This window comes from Manduca sexta, chromosome 16 (genome assembly GCF_014839805.1).
Source record: "Manduca sexta isolate Smith_Timp_Sample1 chromosome 16, JHU_Msex_v1.0, whole genome shotgun sequence".
Lineage (NCBI taxonomy): Eukaryota > Metazoa > Arthropoda > Insecta > Lepidoptera > Sphingidae > Manduca > Manduca sexta.
In genome coordinates, this window is record NC_051130.1 from 894590 (window position 1) to 918046 (window position 23457).

At 36.7% G+C, this 23457-nt stretch overlaps 3 protein-coding genes across 3 annotated transcripts in view; 2 read left to right on the top strand and 1 right to left on the bottom strand.

Moving 5' to 3' along the window:
- The window catches only part of LOC119189512, a 111243-nt gene that overhangs the window by 22716 nt on the left and 65070 nt on the right, over nt 1-23457 (bottom strand). The gene's annotated exons all lie outside the window — the stretch shown is intronic.
- Nucleotides 13433-17494, top strand: LOC115450475 (juvenile hormone esterase-like). Its single transcript, XM_037439322.1, has 3 exons — nt 13433-13641; nt 15362-16629; nt 17094-17494. The coding sequence occupies exons 1-3, from the start codon at nt 13462-13464 to the stop codon at nt 17359-17361; spliced, it is 1716 nt and encodes a 571-aa protein (XP_037295219.1). The 5' UTR covers nt 13433-13461; the 3' UTR covers nt 17362-17494.
- LOC119189487 (juvenile hormone esterase-like) overlaps nt 19759-23457 on the top strand; it is a 29127-nt gene continuing 25428 nt past the window's right edge. The window contains exon 1 of the mRNA XM_037439331.1: nt 19759-19961. Within this exon, the coding sequence (XP_037295228.1) occupies nt 19782-19961 (180 nt within the window). The 5' untranslated portion in view covers nt 19759-19781. The remainder of the gene's footprint in view (nt 19962-23457) is intronic.

Genomic DNA, 23457 nt, shown 5'->3' on the forward strand with positions numbered 1-23457 from the left:
TTTATTTTCTTAGTATTAGCCTCTAGTCTGGAATATATGTCTGACGTAGGGATAGACCCGCCCACTATCACGTCATGGGACGGGACACATAAGGCGAAAAGTGGATCCCCTGATCGCACCAACTACTCTTTATTGAATCATGGCGTGATATGTGGGTGCACCTATCCCTTCAGTCTTATTAATACTTGTTTAGTAACAAAATAATATAACATACATAGATACTAGCGCCACTTACGGATTATATAAGAAACTTTATGTTGTTGTCTCTATAATCTGTGCAATAAAATTAGTCGTTGATTGAATCAAACACAACCTGCGTTTTAATATTCAGATGATACTTCTGATAAAATATCCGCGGAGCGAGACGACTTTTATATATTTAAATCTAATTACACCGTCGACATCCAGGTAACAAAAGCACCAATCCTTATAGATACAAAATAGCTGCAAAAATAAGATATTCTAGGCAATATTTACCTTTGGGAAGGTAAGTTATTGCGTTGCTACACTAAATGGGTCCCCATTAGGCCGTTAACAACATAAATTCCAAACGAAAATGTGTTCTATTGTCTGAATGTCGCTGAATGGTTTACATCTGAATACGATGTTTATTAAAGAAAAGCAATTTTTACGAGCGAAGGAGCGGACGCTCTTGGACTGTTCGTAATTATCTTTGGATTTATTTTGTATGAGGGGATTTGTCTTTTGCGTACACATTGATGCTAATGAAGAATTAAATTATCTTATGCGAATGGTCGCTGGTGGTAGGATATATTTAATATCCGCCCGGACAACGCCAACCGCACACAAAGTGTTAAAACACGCCACAACAGACGTGTGATGCTTGTGATGCATCAGCCTGTGTACATCCGGTTCCAACAGGCCGGCATAACTATGTCGACAGCTGAGAGGTGATCATTCTCCATCAGTCAACATTCTATTACACCCCACTCCACTTACCATCAAGTTAAGAGAGCTCACTTTGTTGTGCACGTAGAAAAAAAATAAAGTTTTTAAAGTTACTAGTTAAGATAGATTTGATCAATAAACTGTATGTAACGCAAGTTAATTATACAAAATTAGTTAGTAATAACTTCTTTATACAATTATTAGATATGGATTTATTTTTCGTTAATGTATTTTTTTCCCTTCCGCTCTAAAGTTAACGTGATAAAAATTGAACTGTATTGGAACGAAATAAAATCGTTACTTGAATACTGACCTCTGTTATACATAAGCGAAATTATATTACTTATTATAGTTAACAAGGCTATGTAATAGCGGCTATAGCTTAGTTGGTTGTAAAACAGACTGCTGAGACGGATGTCCGAAGGTTTAAATACCAAAGGCACACATCTCTGACTTTTCTAAAAAATCATGAGTGTATTCTTTGTGAATTTATCGTTCGCTTTAACGGTGAAGGAAAACATCGTGAGGAAACCTACACATCTGAGAAGTTCTCTATAGGAATTTGGAAGGTGTGTGAAGTCTACCAATCCGCACTAGGCCAGCGTGGTGGACTAAGTCAGTCAGTCAGTCTAAGTCAGTAGTAGAGGAGGCCCGTGCTCAGCAGTGGGCAAGTATATAATACAGGGCTGATATTATTATTATTAAACCAGAAATATATCCTCTCTTTCATTCTCATCTTCCTATCAACAAAGATCGCCGGTAGTCCGTAGCCTGGTGTTGTTAACTTCTTTGGCTGTGACGGTAATTACACAATAGTTTATCTGCATGTCGATTTCTTAAATTCTTGCTTTATGATATACATAGACGAATGTACTTCAAAGCTAATCCTATATGTTGTAGTTTTTTTTGGATTATATCAAGGCTGTGCATCCATATCGATAGTTATAAGAACCCTGCTCATTTTCACTTGTAACTAAAATAGATGTAATATCATGATGATACTTCAACAAAGCGAAGTGGTCAAGGGCATTGTTAGTTATAAAGTATTGTATAAATATTTTTAGGTATTTACGAATGCCATGAACATTGTATACTTACTTTTAAATAAGCTATATAATTTGTGTAAATTATAAAAATTGAAAGGAAATTATTACCTAAATATTTATAGTAGAATGTATTTATCTTAATTTTAACCGATTTCAATAAAAAGAGAAGGTTATCAATTCGCTTCGTTATCAGTTGAGCCCAAAACAACTACTCTATCGACACAGATTCTTTACTAAAATAAAAAAGGAAAAATTAACTAAAAATTAAACCGCCTTCAAAAACCGCTAAAAATCCATAAATAATATCATATTACAGGTTATAAAGGGGATTATTTAAAAATGAGACAAGCTATTAAAATAAAGAAACAAATGAGTAAAGAACATGTTTCAATTTATTTAGTCACCGACTCCAAAATTTGTAACTAGTTTACTATACCTGTTATATGAAATATTTTTTTAGTTTTTAGTGGTCCATGAACACGATTTAATGTATTGGTCATTGTTTTAATTTAATGTTGCTGAACCCTAACCTCGCGCTACGTGAGCCGCGTCGGTCGTATCTTTTTTTAATCATTAGTCACGAGTGCATTATAACTGTGACCCTTGTGCAACACCACACGCGTCTTATCCCACAGTGAACAAGGGTTTGTGTTCCACCCCTCATATCACCTCCTGAGTACCACTACAAGTATCTTATTTGTAAACATATTTTAAATCCACTAACATGGCAGACCAGCTATCATGCGACATTAACTTCTTCTTGTATATTAGATTTTTCTTCGGCTTCTACCATGAATTCCAATCGTCCAGGCAAATACGATGGCTTGCGAGATGTTACTGCTGCCTCATTTACATAAATGTTATTTACTTTTTTTATTATTTACAAACTATTAGGGTTTATCCCAAACCTTTAACATATCTCATATCCGTGGAATACTTGATGAACATAACGATTTTTTTGCTAGAGAGTAATAAATACTTACTAAAGTACTACAAGAAGAAGCCGCTGATTGACGCAAGCGCGAGCACCTATAGGCCGATGCGTGCCTGTCTTTTTATGTATATGTGTCTGACGTTTCTTGTAAAGCTTTTGTGTATTCTAGAAAGTTCTATAGCGCATTGGGAATATACAACACGAGAACATCTGTTTAATATATTTGGATTGATCACGTGGTATGTTATTATAATTGGGAGGTCATCTTTCTTATTCGTGTACGCTCTGTTGTACACTCGCGTGAGGCTGATGCGGCAGAGGCTGGAGAGCAACGACTTCGACTGCAGGAACCAGGGCAAGCACCATCCGCGCCGGTACATACAGATGTACGAAGTAATCTTGGATGGGTTGAAGGAATATGAAGACTCTAAGAAATTACAGGTAACACGTCGCATGGACATGGCTACATTCTAGAGTGCTAACTATTTTATTAGTGTGATACTAGCTAACTCTATTTTAGCGTTATTAATCTGCTGGTAAATGAGCATTTGTGACTTTTGTACATTTTGAATCGTCTACAAGAATATTTGTTAATTCAAATGAGACATGTTTTATTACATTTTACAATTTTGTAAAGCTGCTTTAATTCCTTTTACATCATACTACAATAGCATTATCTATAATTAATTCTGCATTTGCAGTCATATTAATTTATTCAACTTTATTTCAGTTTGTTGCGTTTTACCTATTTTCCACTACACATTACCTCATGGGGGCGTTGTTGTCTATAAACTTTTTGAAGAATTACGCCTTTTATGTAAGTGTTTAAATTGATTACTTTATTTTAGTACCTACTCAAATAGTCTTGATATTATATATTATGTCGAGTTTTCATACCTTAGTTTTACCGAAGGCACAAGTATTTTGCGTTACAAGTCCCATCACAATTAGTTACAGGGGAGTTACACAATGCATTATGTGCACGAACTTGTATCACACTGCACGGAGAAGCATCTTTATTAAGTATTAAGAACGCATCCGCGCCGGACCTGACGGACGCGGAAGAGACTCTAAGCTCTCAGTTAAAACGAGCTCAGTGACAAATGGCGCGGGCGCGGCGCGTTGAAGCGGTTCCATCGCCACGTACGCTGAATAGCGAGGTCGCTATCTAGTCGCCGAGTCGGCTCTATGTCGTGAACCGTTTCTATTCCCCCAAGCGTCCATCTCGCTCACTCACCGCTACACTCGCCGCTCGGCTGAAAACCGCTCGCATTGCTACTTATTCTTCGCGGCTCAGTCCTAGTCTTCACAAGGAATTTTGGGATAGGGTTAGTATAGCGCGTGCACAGCTGGTCTTTGACCGTAGGAACAGAAACAGCACGCTATGGTAATCTATACTATTATATAAAGCTGAGAAGTTTGTCTAAACACGCATTGTTTGTGGAAGGCTATAGGCTATATATCATCACATTGACCAATGGGAACGGAGCATCAATGAAAAATGTGGCAATAAACGAAGAAAAAAGAGCCGCGGGCAATAAATAGCTAGTATTTAATAAACCTTAAGCATTAAGCTTAAACGTAGTTTAGATATCACTTCCACGGATATTTTGCTTTTTGAACAGTATTTTGGTCACCTTGTAAATGAAATAAAGCTCAAAAAACCTATATTGTTACAGGATTTAAAAATATTTGATTTTGTATGGTTTATGGTGGAGGTTATATTAAGTACCTCGCCGCTATTTCTGTCAGCTGTCCTGGCAGACTTGGTGTCAATGGAGAGGCAGGAGATGCTGGGCATCGTCATGGAGAGAGGTATCGCTTGCAAAAGTAAGTAATAAACGGATTTTTAAATATTCAAACTAGTGAATTAACTACGACGACTTACTACAGATTCTAAGCGTGATCTTAATCAGAATATTAAAATGGGATTTAAGTTACAAAGCCATGCTGTATAAAGCTTTGTAAGTTGACCCATACATTCGGTAAGATCGTGGTGCAAAACCCATTCGGCAACAATATCTTACCAAATTCGGGTGCAAAATGAGAGCTAACATTTTTAGGCAGTACTATTGGCATGCCTAAAATTTGCCTTTGACTGAAATTCCTTGTGTATTCTTCGATGATTGTAAACAGTTTTTATTATATAACCTAATCTCACAATCCGTGTTATAGTTAAATTTATTTAATTTTAACCTTCACGTGCAGACGAGCGGGACCTTGAAGAGATACAGAAGCTGTTCCAATTTCTGGAGAGCAACACGTTGCAGTACAACGTGTGGAGAGTGTTGCCGCTCAACGTGCGCAGTTTGTTGTCCTTTCTCTCCTTCACTGTCACCAACAGTATCGCTATTTTGCAAATTCGGGACTGGGCTGCTTAATGAAATGCAGCAGTCCAACGGAGTCAAAGTCTTATATTATAGACACGAAAAAACCTATATCACGTCGGAGTTTTAGTACTTTATTAAGATTATCGGTAAACTTACCATAGAAAATTATAACGCATTCCCAAGTCAATCCCAATTCCTAAAATTGTTCCCGTAACACTGTTCATAGTCATTGAACACTTACCCTAACCCTAATGTATCTGCAACCCTTATCAAAACATTATACTTAATGATAATAACAATTAATTACTGTGTTACTTCAAAGCTTTACATTCATTTTTAGTTTTAAGCGATCGATGCATTTTGAAGAGTGAAATTGTAATTATCTTTTATTTGTGTTGTTCCATTAAGCGAGCAGATTTTAAGGTTTATAATTCTAGATATTGTAGATGTATTAAATAATAAAATGCAATGTGATTTTATATAATATAATATGTACAAATTATGTATTTCGTGCATTTAGTAAAAAAATATCTTGTCATTTGTAGATGCACCTAGCTTGTTTATCTCTGCAAAAAGTCTGTAGAAAATGTCTTAGGCATTAAGTGCACTTATATACTTTTTTGTATATAAAGTCTATAAACAAATATAAGTATTTTAGTTTAGAATAAAAACACTCTAATAACTTTCTAGCTTTGTAGTAAATCTAATTGTAATTTAGGTCGTTGTATGGTTTTCATTGTGGCTTTAAATAAAAATCTAACGGTTAAATAATGTTTATTTTTAATACGATATATTTTTTTTTATTATCAAAACAGTGACTATAACGCATTCAAACAGTATGGGTAGTAGTAATCTCACAGAAGCAATGTGAGGTGAGAACTTTATGTTTAATATTGTTTCTTTTTCATTCTTTCTCGTAACTTCAGTCTGTTTTATTCTTTTTTTATATTACTAAACACAAGGTAATTGTTTATTTAATCTATCCACACTAAATCTGGCACCTTCGCGGTTTTTTTGGAAACGTGGGCCAGGTTACCCATGCTCAGTTGCTACATATATTTTGATGAGTTTTGAAATATGTAGTAAGATTTTAAGTGATTTGACGCGAGGTAATGGAGATGGGAGTCATAACAGAACAGATACCTACTCAATAATTTTAAAAGGAAAATCATACGAACTATTGGCGTAGTCGTATTAAGATATAACTAAATGAAATAGCTTTACACTGCCTTTGTGGCGTAGTTGTAATCTTACGTGGTACGAGTAACTACCGTGCTGAGGTCCTGGGTTCGAATCCCGGGTCGAGCCAAAATAATTGTGGCTGAATAATTAATTGTTTCAATCCATAACTAATTGTTCCATTTAAAAAAATATTTAATCGCAGCTCGGAGTCAGGAAGTTGACGGTGTGATTTGCCCATGCCTTGGAAAGCACGTTAAGTCGTTGGTCCTGCGCCTGATCTCACTCCCGTCATGTTGGATCGGCCGTCTCACTGGACTATGAGAGAGAAGGAACAGAAAGTGCATTGCGCTTAAACTTGTGCACTATAATAGGTCCTGCGCAGTTGGATGATCTCTGTTGCTGGCCCAGGATTCTGCAGTTGAAGTCGTTGCTCTCTAGCGTTTGTCGGATCAGCCTCACGCGAGAGTACAGCAGCGCGAACACAAATAATACAGGTGACCTCCCAATTATCCCAATGAACGACATAATGTAATCAATTAAACCATATAAATGTTCCGCTACACTGTGTTCCCCATGCAATGTTAATTTTTTTAAGAAACAAAAGAACCTCATAAGAAACATTATGCAAATATATCCAACAAGACAAACATGCATTGGCCTATAGGTGGCCGGGCTTGCGTCAATGAGCGGCGTCTTCTTATAGTACTGCAGTAAGTACTTATTACTCTTCAGCAAAGAAATTAACATATACGTGATGTATCCCATAGTTGAGATCCATACTAACATTTTTGACATAATGTGATCATAAACCAAAAGATTATAATAGAAAGTGATACTTGCGCAAATAAGCGAACAGTAAAGCCTCGCCAGCCATCGCACTGGAGTGGAGGTTTGAAACTCGTGGTAAAAACCGACAAAAAATCTAGTGTACAAATAGAAATTAATGTTGAACGCTAGCTGGTCTGGCATGTTGGAGGATTTGGGATGCGTTCACGACACCTCTAGTGGTGTCCTGGAGATGAAATAAGGAATGAAGTGTGAGGTGACGGCGCGTGTGGTGTTGGATAAGTGTCGCTGTAACAGAGCACTCGGGGCTGATGAATGAAGCGACGCAGCGCGCGGATTAGGGTTCGGTAATGTATGATACAGAAACTCAATAGTTGTTCAAGTATGACAAAAAGATAAAGTGCACAATAATAATTTTTAGTGATACCTAAAATTCCTCCCAGGTATTTTGCTCAAAATCATATCATGATATTCACGACAGCAATCTGAAAACTTGTGCATTAGTAAGCGATCGTGAGCAAACAATGTAATTAAATAATTAATTTAAATATAATCATTATTTGGGTGAATATTTGAAAAGGGCATATTACGCGGCTCTAAGTAAATAACTACCTAGACAAATTTTATTTAATGTTTTTTTTTATTTTTCCTAAAGCTTGGTTCGTGGGTTATATGTGCATGTGAAAAACATATCCGTATTGTAATAAATAGAAAAGCTATCCTCAAAAACATGCCTTAAATCTAATTACCATCCGTGTCACAATTTCCAAATTTTAGCAATCCATGTGCGAAAAGTAGTAAAAACTTTTGAAGATCGTATTTTTTAAACTATTCAGATAATAGAATACATACACTACAAGCTACCCAAATTATAAACTATAAAGATCACTTTAATATTATTTTTAACCACTTTGAAATTTGTCCCAACACATTGTTCTACCTACCATTTGTTGAAATAGTCATAGTGTTAAAACTTAAACGGAACGGGTCGGTGCCTGTTTGGTTTATTCTGCGGCTAGAGCTGAGTTTCCTCTCGCGACTCAAGCAGATTACACATCAAGAATTGATTATACGGCAGCTGCAGCTCGTATTTATGGTCGAAAAAAGCGTTTGTCACAAATTTTTCTCATTTCCGTTTGAGCTTGCTGTGGTAAGTCTGTGTTGCTTATTTACAATTTGGATTAATTATAATTATCGTCATAAAAACTGTCCTGTTTTATGGTTTCTTAAATTATAAAGTAGTATAAAGAATGTTTTATAAAATAAAATGTAGCAAAAACTACTTACCGTCGTTATAATTACCGTATTTACCGTTTGAAATTTGGTAAACGGTAATTGGCAATAACAAATTGTAATTAGTATTGCGTAAAGTTGAAGTAAAAAAAATGTATTATTATCGTATTTTATACTTTGTTTATATAAACTTAAGACAATAAACGTTATTTGAACCCTAAAAAGTAAATAATAGTATAAAGAGTTATGCAATTAATGGTTTAATAAATTCTTATATTAGGAGAGTTCACTAATAGTTTTTTTTTTTTATTTTATTAGCTTTGAATGAAGAGACGAGCCCTCCATTCGCCTGATGGTAAGCGATACGACAGCCTATAAACAGCAGAAACACCATCCAACACCTTGAATTACAAAGTATAGTTTGGTATTCCACTGCGCTCGCTATCCTGAGACAAGAGATGTTAAGTCTTAGTATGTCCAGCAGTTACACTGGCTACAATGTCTTTCAAACCGAAACACAACAGTGACTACACACTGCTGCTTGGCGGCAGAAATAGACATTGCCGTGGTCCCTAACCAGGCGGACTCTCACATAAGAGAGACCTATCACCAGTCAATAGAAGTTTTAGATAAAACGAAGGTAGCTCTCTTGAGTGTTTATTTCTGCTGCCAGGAGACAGTGTGCACGCACTGTTGTGTGTCGGTTCGAAGAAAATTGTAAACAATGTAATTACAGGGCATCTTGAGACTTAACGCCTTATGATTTCTCAGGATGACAACCGCAGTGAAATACCACACAGTACGTTGTAATTTAAAATTCCAGGTAGACTTGCTACTGTTTATGGGTGATCGTATCGCTTACCATCTCACTGTTTTTGAGTTTAAAGATGCCTGGGAATAAAAAAATCTAATGAAGAAGTATAAGCAAAAGCCTTAAGAATTGTGCTTAGAAGTAGATACACAAAAATTAAAGCTGATCCTATTATTATACGCCCAGGAAAAACAGAAAGAAAAACAACGATAAAAAAAACGAAGAGCACAGAAAAAATATTATCAGCTTAAGAATTAACACCAAGAGCTAGAAGACTGCAAAGAAAGAAATGTTGAAAAGATTTTAGATCTATCGGAATTGTTATATGAAAAATAAAATCAACTAAAAATAATATTTTGAACAAGTCGCATGTAAATGTATTTCTTAATTAAGGTTATAAGATAAACTGATAAATTATAACATAGGAACTTAAAAGATATTTAAACTTGAATTAGAATCAGATTCATAATATTTTTGAACAACAGGACATCCGGGGTCTTCTGTCAGATCGTCTAGCACAAGAGTTTCACTAACCCAACTCATCAATAATAGAGTCTTTATTCATAGTATTAGAAGATTCATTTTTGCTATCACATTGTAATTTTCCGACATACTTAGTATGTCTACAATTCATTCCAAACACCCGAAGCAACTAGTCCCTCTAAATATAAGGTGGTCCGTCGACATTCGACATATTGTATCATTTTAGCATTATTTCCTTGAAGAATTAAGTCAAGATCAATGTTTAACGCATTTTTATAATGGATTTTCTCATTTCTGTTGGTTTTAAAATACAATATTATTGTAATAATTAAACAAGACTGTTATTTTGTTAGATGTATTTATTTTGCTGATCAAACTTTGTTGATTATTAAGAGCAAAATCGGTTAATCATGTTGCGTTACAATTATTATATATTATAAAGGTGGCAATGAGTAGATATGTTTGTTTTCAATCTTTATATATTAGAGACTTATATATAATTCATAAATATAATATATTATATGATTTTAACGGTATTTATTTATTTACTTATTACCTACCAACCACCTACTATAATTACCATTTTTCAAATACTAATTACCATATGTGTCATTTCTCATTGCCATTCGTGAACATTTTCAAATCCAAATTCCGACCTGAATATCGATTTACAGACTGTGCCTTTGATTTAAATAGTATATAATTACGATAAACTTTACATCGAATCGATAAAGATCGCGATTGGGAGCAATATTTGAATTTATTTTAGGAACACCGAATATGTCTATTTTCAAATATTCACCCATTTACATTATTTTATTTGATTAGAAACACTTCTAGCGTGTATTGACTTGATACTGCTTGTCATTATAAAATGATTTATTTTAATAATTTTTATTGCAATTAAACAAAAGTAAATCGCACCATGAAACCACAATGCTGGTAAATGTTGATAAAGATCAAAGGTCGATATTCATGTAACATTACTAATAGTGCACGTTGTTAAATCGCCCAAAAGCCTGGCAAAACTACACAAACTTTCACAGCTTAATTAACAACTAGTCCGGTATCCCATGCCTTTACTGGGTTTGCCCAATTTTGCCAAATATTACGAACGCATGCATACGGTAGTTTCATTACCGGCATAGCGGTTTCACTTCGAGTTGCTCAATTATTTGAGGTTCATTCCAAATTATGATTTTACCAGTATCTTGTTTGTATCAATGAGTGTTTTTATCCGGGCGGATATGAAATATATTTTACTACCAGCCTATTACACGTCAAATCAAGCATTTAAAGACTAGATAGAAAGATAAAGATATCTGGATTATACGGGCTTTTTTTTTTTTTTTTTACGTAGGTAAATCATCAGTTGACTATCTCCCGCCTTGGGATGGGCGGGAGGGCGTGTCAGACTTTTACTGACTAAAAACCTACGGTGTTCCCATCCTTTGCCTATGTGCCTAGGTCCAAGATCCGGTGGCATTGAGCCCTAGGCAGGCACCGGCCCTAGAGGGCCCCGCCAATTACACTGTCACTGCTCTTCGAGGCGCGCGTGGAACACTACGCGCCGTACACACGGGCCGTGGGGGTGTTTCGGGCGACGAGCTACCCAATGCTCGTCACCCGACGGTCCGCGCCTACGGAGGCCGATGATCCTCAGCAGACGTTCGACGCCCGCGTCTTGTGCGTCTGCCGTGGCGGATGGGACGTTGGGCGCTTTGGCGCCGTATCCGTTCCGCCACCTCCTTTGCGAGCATCACGTCCTCGCAGAAGGAGGTGACTGCGTCCCACTCTCTCTCGCCCCGGAGCATGGCTTCTACCAGGCCCCGACGCGAGAGGTCTCCGCCACCGATGGCCGTTGTGAGAACACGGCGGTGCTCAGCCCAAGCTGGGCACACCTCCACCGTATGCTCCACCGTGTCCTCCGGCCGATCCGCACAGTAAAAACACGCGGGCGTATCCTCCACCCGGATCCGATACAGGTACCTGCCGAAGCAGCCGTGACCGGTCAGTACGGATTATACGGGCTATGGTAGAAACATTCCCATATAGGAAATCTCAATATATGAAAACACACATACACACAATTTGACTTTTATGTTTGAGGAGGTGGCAGAGTTACCATCAAGCTCCCATTTTGGCAAGTGTTCTCAGTCCCGTGTGATGGGGGATAGTCTATCGTCATATCGGGTACAAATTCCAAAATCCGGGCTAATACTGAGCAACTCAATAAAACTCTACCCGACACGGGATTTGAACCCTGTATCTCACAGCGGTGTCTTGCCATGCATGCAATATAATTAAGCTGCAATATTAATATTTTACATTACCATATAACGATTATATCAACAGATCCACTTGGTTACTGAATGATATAAATTTTATTAATAAAGTTAAGTGTAAGTACACGCGCGCTGTTTTTTGCAGGGCGATGAAATAACCGCAGTTGATTCCACCCCAGCGCCGCCGCGCCGCAGCGAAAATACCGTTTGCGCGTGCATTCCCAATAATTTAAGTGTTGCGGCGACCGTTTTGCCGCCCGTGCGCGGTTACCCTATCAAGCATGCGAGCAACAAAATATTATTTTTTTACATGGTATTATTATATATATAAAAACGCTAAAGATGTGTAACCAGACACAATAATCTTCTTTTATAAGTATATTCGAAAACTGGAGATTTACCCCCTTATTCATAGACGTTATTTATCTAAATATAGACGTTATTTATCTAGATATTTAGATAAATAACGTCTGTGAATAAGGGCGTTAAAATATAAAAATCTGCAGAGATATAGGGCAACAACAAAAATATTTGTTTTTGTTGAGCTGCGTTATCTTTACATGCCACTGACTCATATTATCCGCTTGTTTACTATCAACTGTTGCTGATTTATGATAATAAACTATCCTAATATTTATTTAAATTAGCTAAGGATTGGTGGTGATTCATCAATAATGATTCCTATATATTTTATCACCTTATACTTGTGATTATGAAAGTCTAGTGTGTGGTTAGCGCAATATATTTTCCTACCTTGATAATGTGGCTTACTTTTTACAATCAATCGATACGGATTCGATTAACCTGCCTTTATAAGTTTATTTTATGTTACTAATATTTTATAGGTATATTTACGAATATTCGTTAAAATGTTTGCTTAAAGTAAAGCGCAAATCGATGAACGGAATTGGATGAAATTTGGCACATGCATAGACTCCCGGATTAGTATATTATCATTCTGGTAATTTGCTCCTGTGGGAAATAAATATTTGATATTCTTAATATGGTTTATAAAATGAATGGCACTAGCGTCGTATAAATGCTATGAGACGCTACACTAATTTAGAGACGATTAAGAAAACCTTTACACTCAGGCAAAGCTACACATAATACCTTCTTCAAAGTAAAAAGGTATTCGTCTCTCTACTGAGAGGCAGTGGCGTGGCTTGGCGTTACTGAAGTTTATGGACGCCGGGAGCCACTTACCATCAACCAGGCTGCTAGCTCGTCTCGTCACTCGACTGCAGTAAAAAACATCACGAGCTACATTTGCAACCCTATATCACTTGTTTCAAATGCACGGCTTTTTCGCGACTGAACTTGCGTGCCACAATATATATTCAATTAGCAGAAATCAAAAATTAGCTGATAATGTAATTATCGCGACATCACGAGTGATAAACACGATTCGGTGGTATATTTATATAAACCGCCCTCAGTGTATTTGCCACACAGTGTCAAGATGTTGTGTTTGCTCGTGTTGCTGGGCGCGGCTGCTACTGCCGCCGCTCAGACCTCGGAGTCTCGGGTCGTCACCACGCATCACGGCCCGATCCGGGGCTATAAGGACCCAGATGGCTCCATGTATAGTTTCTACGATGTACCCTATGCGACTGTGCCCGCGGGACGGGACAAATTCAAGGTATTTATTCTTAAATAATTATTTATTATTTAACTTAGAAGTAAGTAGGTTAATTATAATTTTGAACATCAATAATATCGAGACTATGAAATGGGTGAATCGCCTTATCGAACCCGAGCATAAATGGATTTTAATTTATTGATCGGCTTTATCAATTTTAAATTAAGAGTTAAAGTCGGTATATTACACACCAATATTAATGATTTTCATCTTTGACAATAATTAGGATAACCTACCTTATTACATCAGTAAATATTTATGACTCATCAGCCATAGATGTCCTGCTGAACGTAGATCTCCTCCAAATATCACTATCAACCAGTCGTAAGCAACCCGCGCCCAGTGACCTGCGATCTTTATCTATACAAAGAATAGCGCGGGTAAACACAAATTACCTACTTTAATATGGTGATTAAAAATATAATTCGAGGTTATTTAATATTCAGGTAATTTAAAGTAATCACTCATCATACTACTACTAGTATGTGAGTACGCGCGCATTGGCGGTTAAATAAACGCTCGTGAAATAGGTAGTTTATAGTTATATATAATTGAAGAGGAATATTCGTGGTAGATCTCTCATATATGAGAGTCCACCTGGGTAGGTACCACCGCAATGTCTATTTCTACCGCCAAGCAGCACTGTTTATTCTGGTTAGAAGAACATTATAGCCAATGAAACTACTGGACATAATAAGACTTAACATTTTATGTCAATTATTGTAATTCATGGTGTTGGATGGTGTTTCTACTGTTTATGAGCGGTCGTATCGCTAACCAGCAGGCGAATGGCAAGCTCGTGACGTCATTCAAAGCAATAAACAAATGAAATCAAATTAAGACGCTGGTGTTATCGTCACGTAACAAATCTATATACCTAAATAAATCTTCGAGAATGAATGTTTCATGCTATCTTATCTCATATTATAAATGTTTAGCGAAACTACTCCATAAATATAGTGATTATAACCAATAAAAACTTTAGAATATCGTGACATGAATTTTAGGGACAGTAGAAGGCAAAAAGAAGAGAGTCAATATTATAGAATAATTGTATGTAATTATCTAAATAAGCTATGTGCGTTCATTGGTAAGAAAGACCCATTCATCGTGGCGCCATAGTACCATGGTACTTTGCGTATGTCAAATGGTATTTGCAGAACAAAACTAACCTGGCCTGCAAAAAGTTAAGAGTCCTGCACAGAGCCAAACGGACGCTACGCAACGCCACAGATTAACGCTTTACGAAGCGCATGTCCGGCCATACGTGGAGTTCTGTTTACACCTTTGGGCAGGGGCCCAAAAATACTTGTGTAATCCACAAAGACGAATTGTCGATGATCCCAATCTTACAACATAGTGGAGAACCCGGGTACATGAAGAGACATCGGTTCTCTCATTTTGTCACCGCACCACTCGCTGTCGCAGTGGAGTTGACTCGTACTACAGGGAATCAATCCGTGGCAGTACGTTGCTCCTACAACGATCTTTTTTACCGCGCATGTACAATCTATGGAATGACCTCCATGCATCGGTATTCAAAATATTTATAGTTTTGATATCATTTAAATAACCTAATAAGCAAAGGACAAGTCATATTTACTTTAGATATAGCGGTTTTGAAGTCAGTGTTGTTTTCATTTTGATATGATCAAAAAATGATATGTTACGTTGTAGTTTCATCACACACTTCTTAATTTCTAATTCAAATATTCCACAGGCACCTCTGCCTCCACCCACATGGACACAACCATTTGAAGCAGTGTTCCGAGGTGTCATATGCCCGCAGCTTGTTATGCTAATACCTGAGCCGTACATCATGCAAGAAGACTGTCTGGTAGCAAATATATTCGTCCCCGATACTAACATTACTAATCTGCCAGTCGTGGTCAATGTCCATGGCGGAGGTTTTGTCTTAGGATCTGGAAGCTCAATACATTTAACAAACTTCGTTAAAAACAATAGCATGATCTTGATCACATTTAACTACCGCCTTGGAGCGTACGGTTTCCTATGTTTGGGTACTGAAAATGTTCCTGGAAACGCGGGCATGAAAGATCAAGCAGCTTTACTGCGATGGGTTAACCAAAACATTGCACAATTCGGAGGCAACCCTAATGACGTAACTGTAATGGGATGCAGCGCTGGCGGGATCTCTACTGACTTATTAACGATATCGAACATGACAAGGAGTCTCTTCCATAGGGCAATACCAGAAAGCGGATGCAGTTACGGAGCCATTGCAATACAATACGATCCGATACAGAACGCAAAGGATCACGCTAGGCTTATGAATTTCTCTAATGTAGATGATATAGCAGCCTTGGAAGAGTTTTATATGACTGTTTCGGCCACAACGCTGGCAATGCACTCAATAAGCACCTTAAGCCTTCCAGATTCCAGCTTTACCTTTGCTGCATGTCTAGAAAGAGATGTTGGAGTAGAAATGTTCCTACAAGATGACCCCGCAGACATACTGAAAAATGGAGATTTCCCTGCCATGCCATTATTATATGGACTAGCCAAAGATGAAGGTATGTTCAGAATACCAAACATATTAGGCGGATGGCTGAGCAAGATGAATGAGCATTTTTCAGATTTTTTGCCAAATGAACTGGAATTTGAGAGTGTGGAAGAAAAAGAAAGAGTGGCAAACACCGTCAGGACTTTTTATTTCGGGGATAGACCTGTAAACGTATCGACAATTTTAGAATACGTAGATTTTCACACCGATGTTCTGTTTGGGTATAGAATGATGAAGGGTCTCACTTTACGACTTGGAGCTAAGGCTCAGCCTATATATCTATACCAATATTCATTTGTGGATGAAAATACTAGTCCAATATTGTTTACAAATGTGACGGGGACCGACCATTGCGAACAATACGGTATTATATCAGATCACAACAACATGACAGGTAGAACAGATGCATATATTAACATGCAACATATGATGCGGTCTCTCTGGACGAACTTTATACTTACTGGGTAATTATTTTATCAGTTGTATTAAATTTTATTTTAAAAGTTGTAGATCCACACTATTGCCTATATTTTATATGAACGGCTTAGTCAGGATCAGCAGTAACGTCTTACATCTTTGTAGACACAGCGCGACAGCTCACTGTTGCATTTCGTAAGATGTGTGAGATTACTGAAGCTCCTAATACCCCATCTTCCTTTTGTTTCCACTTATGATATAATTCTAATACCTCCCTACACTTCTATGTTATTTAATTCGTTGCGGGTTATAACTGATTATCGTTCCCAGAGACTCGCCGAGCTTTACCGCTCGGTGTCCTAAAATGCGTGCCACTGCCGATCTTACATAAGTTGCATTGGTGTATGAGGGATAGTTTCGCCCCCTCCTTCTGAAATACTCTCTCATCTGCGTCCTATGATATCAAAAAACCTATCTTTATTACTATTAAATTAAAAACCTAATTTTTCAGAACACCTGTCCCCGATGGATCCTCGCTACCAACCTGGCCAGCAACGAACATCACCAGGTCTCCCTACATGGACCTAGGCCCTGTAGTGCGGTTGGAAAACTCCATGTTCGGAGCCAGGTTTGAACTGTGGGATGGAATCTACGAGAAGCATTATAGAAAACCCATGCGGCCGAATCCTACCATGCCCGGTAGTGCTGCGGGCGTAGCGTCTAATGTTTATGTATTGAGCCTTGTAGTGTGTAGTTTAGCCTCTCGGTATTTTTTTTGAACAATTTAGATATTTATAATTTTGGAACAATGGTAATGTAATATGTATATCCAACTATTATGTATAGAATATAAAATCTTCACAAACTATAAGTGGCAGAATAAAACCAACACTAGAACTACGGCATGGATAATAAAGAAACTATCCCTATAACTAGTTTATATATTTTCTAATATGACAAAAAATATTAAATATCGATTCCGATCAATCATTATTGCTAGGCAGCGTGGCCAAAATATATTTTTTTTTTATAAAAGCTAATTATTTGAATGTTTTTGATCTCGATTCAGATATCGTCCCGATTTAAGGACAGTGTGTGTTTTGCGAGTTCCTGGTCGCTAAAGTTGACTCCAGAATCCTCAAGTTCATCCTTACTAAGGCAGAACGAAAATGGTGTGGGCTGGAATTCCTCTAGATGGAAAAACAAATCTTGTTTGGATACGAGTCAATTTCAATGCGGAGCAATACCGTTACGGGATGAAGCTCCTTATGGTCATCAGTGGCGATAGGTGAAATGTTTCAAAAGGTGGCCTGAGGAAAAAAAATGCCTTAGGTAACATATCGTAGCCAATTTAATAGAAAATAAAAACTAAGACAAACGTGAATAAACCTTACAGGGAAGCCGGTAGGAATCGGGTTATATAGACTGTTCACCACTGATGGTGATCCCTCATCGACAGCAGCTCGGCCAAAATTTAATACTCATGCAAGATAATGCACGTGCACACTCTTCAAGGCTGATGATGAATTTGTTCTGCGTTTACATTAGCACCGTATAATAGTGGCCTTCTCAGTCCACCGATCTCAATCTAATTAAGCATGCGTGGGATTTACTCGGGAGTCGAAGTTTCAATAATTTTCCCGAAAATTCAAACACGGAAGAATAAATTTTTCTCACTTTTCCAGAATATGGATAATTAATGCACAGGTGACATTCAATAACCTTATTCCCAGTATGCTATCCCAATAAAGAACCGTCACTAAGGCCTTAGGAGATGCAACAGATTATTAAAAAGTAGTTAAGAATGTTCTTTTAGATACATTTTTATTTATGCTTTAGTTTTTATTAATTTACATGAACTTGTTTTTTTGTAATTTTTTTTACTAACAAGCTATTTGTTAAATTGAAAAATTAAAATGAATATTAAATTACTATTCTATTGATGTATAGTATCTAAGACAAAAATATATTAAATTTAAAATAAACACTCTCTTTCTCTTGTTCCCTAGACTTATTGAGTAGTGTATTTATCGTAATCAGCTATGGATTGATTGCGTTGTTTATTCATCAATAATGACTTTCATTAGGTTTGCATTGCACCTGGTCAGCGCAATATGTATATTTTCCTAGCTTGATAACGATGACTCTTGATTTTTACAACCACACGATATGAATTTAATTAAAGTTTATCTTATCTTATTATAAATATACGATTATTCGTGAAAATGTTTGGATGAATGTTTAAATAAATTCAGAAACCACTGAACGGATTTGGATGAAATTTGGCGCATGGGTAAATCATGTCTTGGATTAATATATTTTTTTTCGCCTATTTACAACAACAATAGAAAAACATATAAAACAACAAAATCAACTTCTCGCAAGTTTCATTAAACCAATTTAAGAATTTCAAACAAGACGGCATAACTGTGTCGTGTGGCGAAGGATCTCGCGTCAGTCGGCATTATTTGGATCCCTTTCCACTTACTTACCATCAGGTGCAATAAAGTCACTTTGCCTTCCTTGGCCACGCGGGTCATTTGTACATTGCGTTACTAAATGAAACCATATATTCATTTTACATCTATATTTAGAATAACTATGGTAAAGTGTTATTTTAAAGACAGTATATGGTTTCATTTATTAACGCAATATCAATATGATCCTGTATAGAACAGACAGTTTCACACTTGACTGGTGGGTGGTTTCTTTGGAGGCGTCTGGGCTGGTGTCACCGAAATATCTATTTCTATCGCTTAGGAGCACTGTGTATGCACTGTTGTGTTTTAATTTGGAGGATATTGTAGCCAGCGTAGTTACTGGCCAATATGAGTCTTAACATGCCTCAACCTGACCGATGCAGTGGATGCCCCGCAGAATTGTGTGATTCGAAGTTCGTATGGTGTTGCTTCTGATTACGAGCGGTCGTTTCGTTTACCACCAGCATACGGTATATAAGGCATACTCGTCTCGTCATTCAACAGTAATAAAAATTACAGACCATGTTTGCAACCCTGTATTACTTGTTTCAAATGTACGGTTCTCTCGTAAACAAACTCGCGTGCAACACTTTATATTCAATAACTAGTATTCTAAAATTGCCAAATAATTTACTTATCGCGACATTACAAATGATAAACATGATTCGGTGGTATATTTATATAAACCGCCCTCGGTGTATTGGCCACACAGTGTCAAGATGTTGTGTTTGCTCGTGTTGCTGGGCGCGGCTGCTACTGCCGCCGCTCAGACCTCGGGGTCTCGGGTCGTCACCACGCATCACGGCCCGATCCGGGGCTACAAGGACCCGGATGGCTCCATGTATAGTTTCTACGATGTACCCTATGCGACTGTACCCACGGGAAGGGACAAATTCAAGGTATATTATCTTCAATAGCGTTTATTATTTAATATAATTTTACACATAAGTAATAGACTAAGTATATTTTTTTAATATTAAAAATAGACTATGAATGGAAGATGCACCTTATCGAAATGTTTTTACCTACATGTCAATAAGGTTGAAAATATTCGTACCCGAGCATAAAGGGATTTTAATTTTATTACTCGACTTTATAAACTTTAAAATACGAGTTAAAGTCGGTATATTACACACGAATATTAATAATTCTCATCATGCACATGAAAAAGGATAACCTACCTCTCTATGATAAATGATTACCCAGAACAAGTATAATTGTTTATTTCATCAGTAAATATTTGAGACTCATCAGCCATAGATATCTTGCTGAACGTAGACCTCCTCCAAATATTACTAGATCAACCAGTCGCAAGCAACCTACAACCAACGACCTGCGATCTTTACCAATACTAAATGCATTGCTTAAACCCAATTTATTATTACCCAAATTATTATTAATACACTATTACTATAATAGTAAACCCAACTTATACGACGTTATTTTAATTTTCCGGTCTTTAAAATAAGTCACTAGTAGTTACTATCTAGTATGTGAGTACGCGCGCACTCACGGTTAAATAATCGCTCGTGTAATAGGTAGTTTCTAGTTATATATAATTGATGAGGAAATTACATGGTTGCGTTACTTAATCTCTCTCTTATCTTAATCCCTGAGTTGATGATTTATTTTCTGGTAGCATTATTAGTTTTTAAATAAAATTGAAAAAAAGATTAGTAGCATACATCGTATTATGAAAATAATGCATATTTTGACAATTCCGGATACAAGGACGTTTTAACTGTTTAAAAAAGAAATAGGAATAAATTTGAATAAACAATAAATCATACAAGCTCATACATTTACGAAAAAATCTCAAAACTTCTAACAAAACTTGTACTCTCGTTTTGAATTCACTTTACTTAATACTATCAATAACATTTAAAAAAGAATTCATATATTAAGACGCCACTACTTTCGTTGTAATAAACCTATTAGTGACTATATTAATATGAACACATCCTTGAGAATGAATGTCATGCTAACTTATCTCATATTATAATTATCTAGCGAAATCACTCCATAAATAAAGCGATTATAAGCATTACAATCTTTGGTCACATAATATATTAAATAAGTCGGAAAAAAAAATTATCCCGGAAAAGTCATTCACGCGAGCAAAACTAGTAATCGTCATACCGTAGATGAAACTGTCAACTTATTACTTGCACTTGGAGGAAACTTATTGGTACAGTAATCAATTAACTAAGAGTAGGCGGTGTGAGTCCTCCACGCAAATTTACACACCATCCCATCGACTTCAATAAAATTTTGTTAATTATTATGGCTAGTTCAAGGTTGAAAGATGTGATGATTTTAGCTCCAATTCATGGCACTGTTCTCGATATAAAACTTTAAATTTAGTCCACGTGCTTAAAATGCGGTCTATATTGGCGTATTTGCAGATTTTCTCTAGATATTTACATTACAGATTTTTATAAATTTATACTACCGTGCTAAGCTCAAAAGCGGTATTTCAAAAAATATCAAAATCCTGATTTGTATATCGTTAGGTAGCTTAAAGAAATACCCATCCAATGAACTTATCTAAAGAACTGTAGCTTGTTTAGAACTTTTTAAAAAAATACCTTAAAAGAGTTTCTCTGTCTCAGTTTTACATACAAAACTATAAAACTATGTTAACGAAACTTCGATTACCTCGAAATAAGGCCTCCCTGACATACCGCTTTTGCGCTTAGCACGCCAGTATAAGAGGGCAGCTGACGGAGCTAAAAAAAGTTCGCCGAATTCTACTAAAGGCCTACACCACGCAAGGTCCTTGTAAGCGCAAGGCTTTATTTAAATAGGGTAAAGACGTGTCTAGAGTGAACCTTAGACCCCCCCCCCTTCCTCGTAACTACACTCAGGGAATAACTTCTGCCGAATTCACGCATAATTCGTTCCTAGAAATAAACCCAATTCCTAAGTGATTTAAATTCCTTGAAAAGCCTCACGAGTGAATCCGTGAAAGCTAATTATAAACCTGTTCAGATCTATATTTATCACCATTTTTTTTTCGGCTGATTAGAACGTGATCCAGTAGGAATGTTTGCATTATTGTGAAATTAACTCATGATACCGCATATTTCATGTAGTTATTAAGTCGATTATTGATCTGTTTCATATTTTACTATAGTTATATATTGTTATTATTAACTTAATTAGTGTAATTGCTTTATCCGTTATAATTGAAATAAATAAAATACATAAATACATAATAAAATACCATCAGTAACTTTCTTTTTATCTTAAAATATATTTTCATTCGCCTAACAGATAACACGATTTGACAAAATATGTTTTTCAGAATATATGTCTTTTACATCAGATACGTTCATTTTATGCTTTATCTTGAATCTTATTTAATACCGACTGTATATTTGAAACTATCATATTCACGGAAGGTAAAAATTCCAGGTAAATTTGTTGGAGAATGACTCAGAAAATACTTAGGGGAGACCTGGGCAAAACGAAGTTCGGGGCAAGACAGGAAAAGTTGTACTGTGTTTGAGTCATATACGCGAATGCACCGGCGATGGCGCTATTCGTTCGAACTTCAATCACGGCATGACGGTCGGCCAGAACGGAACGTGTCGTCAGTTGTTTTCACTGCGCAGTGAGGGAAATGTGGTCACACACAAGTCAAATATTTAGGTCACATATTTTCACAACAGGGTGTGTCACCGGATCCAGAAAAAGTCAGGGCTATCAAGGATATGCCGTCTCCTATGTGTCTTAAGGATCTACAAAGGTTTCTAGGTATTTTAAATTATTTAGGAGCATTTATTAAAAACTTGTCAAAGGAAACTGAACCTCTCCGTCTCTTATTAAAAAAGTCAAGTGAATGGCTATGGAATGAAAGTCATGAAGCTATATATACACGTCTTAAGAATATCATTTGTCAGGCACCAGTATTGCCACATTATAATGTCAAAAAGTCAGTTCTCTTGTCAGTAGATTCAAGTCAGTCAGCAGTCGGTGCAGTCTTGCTTCAGGATAATCATCTAATTTGCTATGCTTCTAAAACTTTAACGTCAAGTCAGAAACGTATGGCACAGATCGAAAAAGAATTATATGTCATTGTCTTTGGATGTATTCGTTTTCATCAATATGTCTATGATAAAATAGTCTCTGTCGAAACAGATCATCGTCCATTAGTTACTTTATTTAAAAAGCCTTTAGCAGAAGTTCCAACGTGTCTACAGAGGTTAATGTTGAGAATACAAGCTTATGATTTAAGAGTTGAATACAAACCTGGTACTAAAATATACATAGCTGATTCATTGTCTCGAGCAGCTTTACCCGAGTCCAGTAAAGACGAGCTGGATGAAGATGTCAGGGTTCATGTCAATATGCTTGTTAATCACTTACCTATTATAGCAGAACGTCTCCAGT

What these genes read in the sequence shown, in the direction of transcription:
- LOC115450475 (XM_037439322.1), top strand. Translation starts at nt 13,462, where the DNA reads ATGTTGTGTTTGCTCGTGTTGCTGGGCGCGGCTGCTACTGCCGCCGCT. An exon ending in CGGGACGGGACAAATTCAAG is followed by an intron (nt 13,642 to 15,361) that starts GTATTTATTCTT and finishes AATATTCCACAG; the next exon opens with GCACCTCTGCCTCCACCCAC. An exon ending in ACGAACTTTATACTTACTGG is followed by an intron (nt 16,630 to 17,093) that starts GTAATTATTTTA and finishes CTAATTTTTCAG; the next exon opens with AACACCTGTCCCCGATGGAT.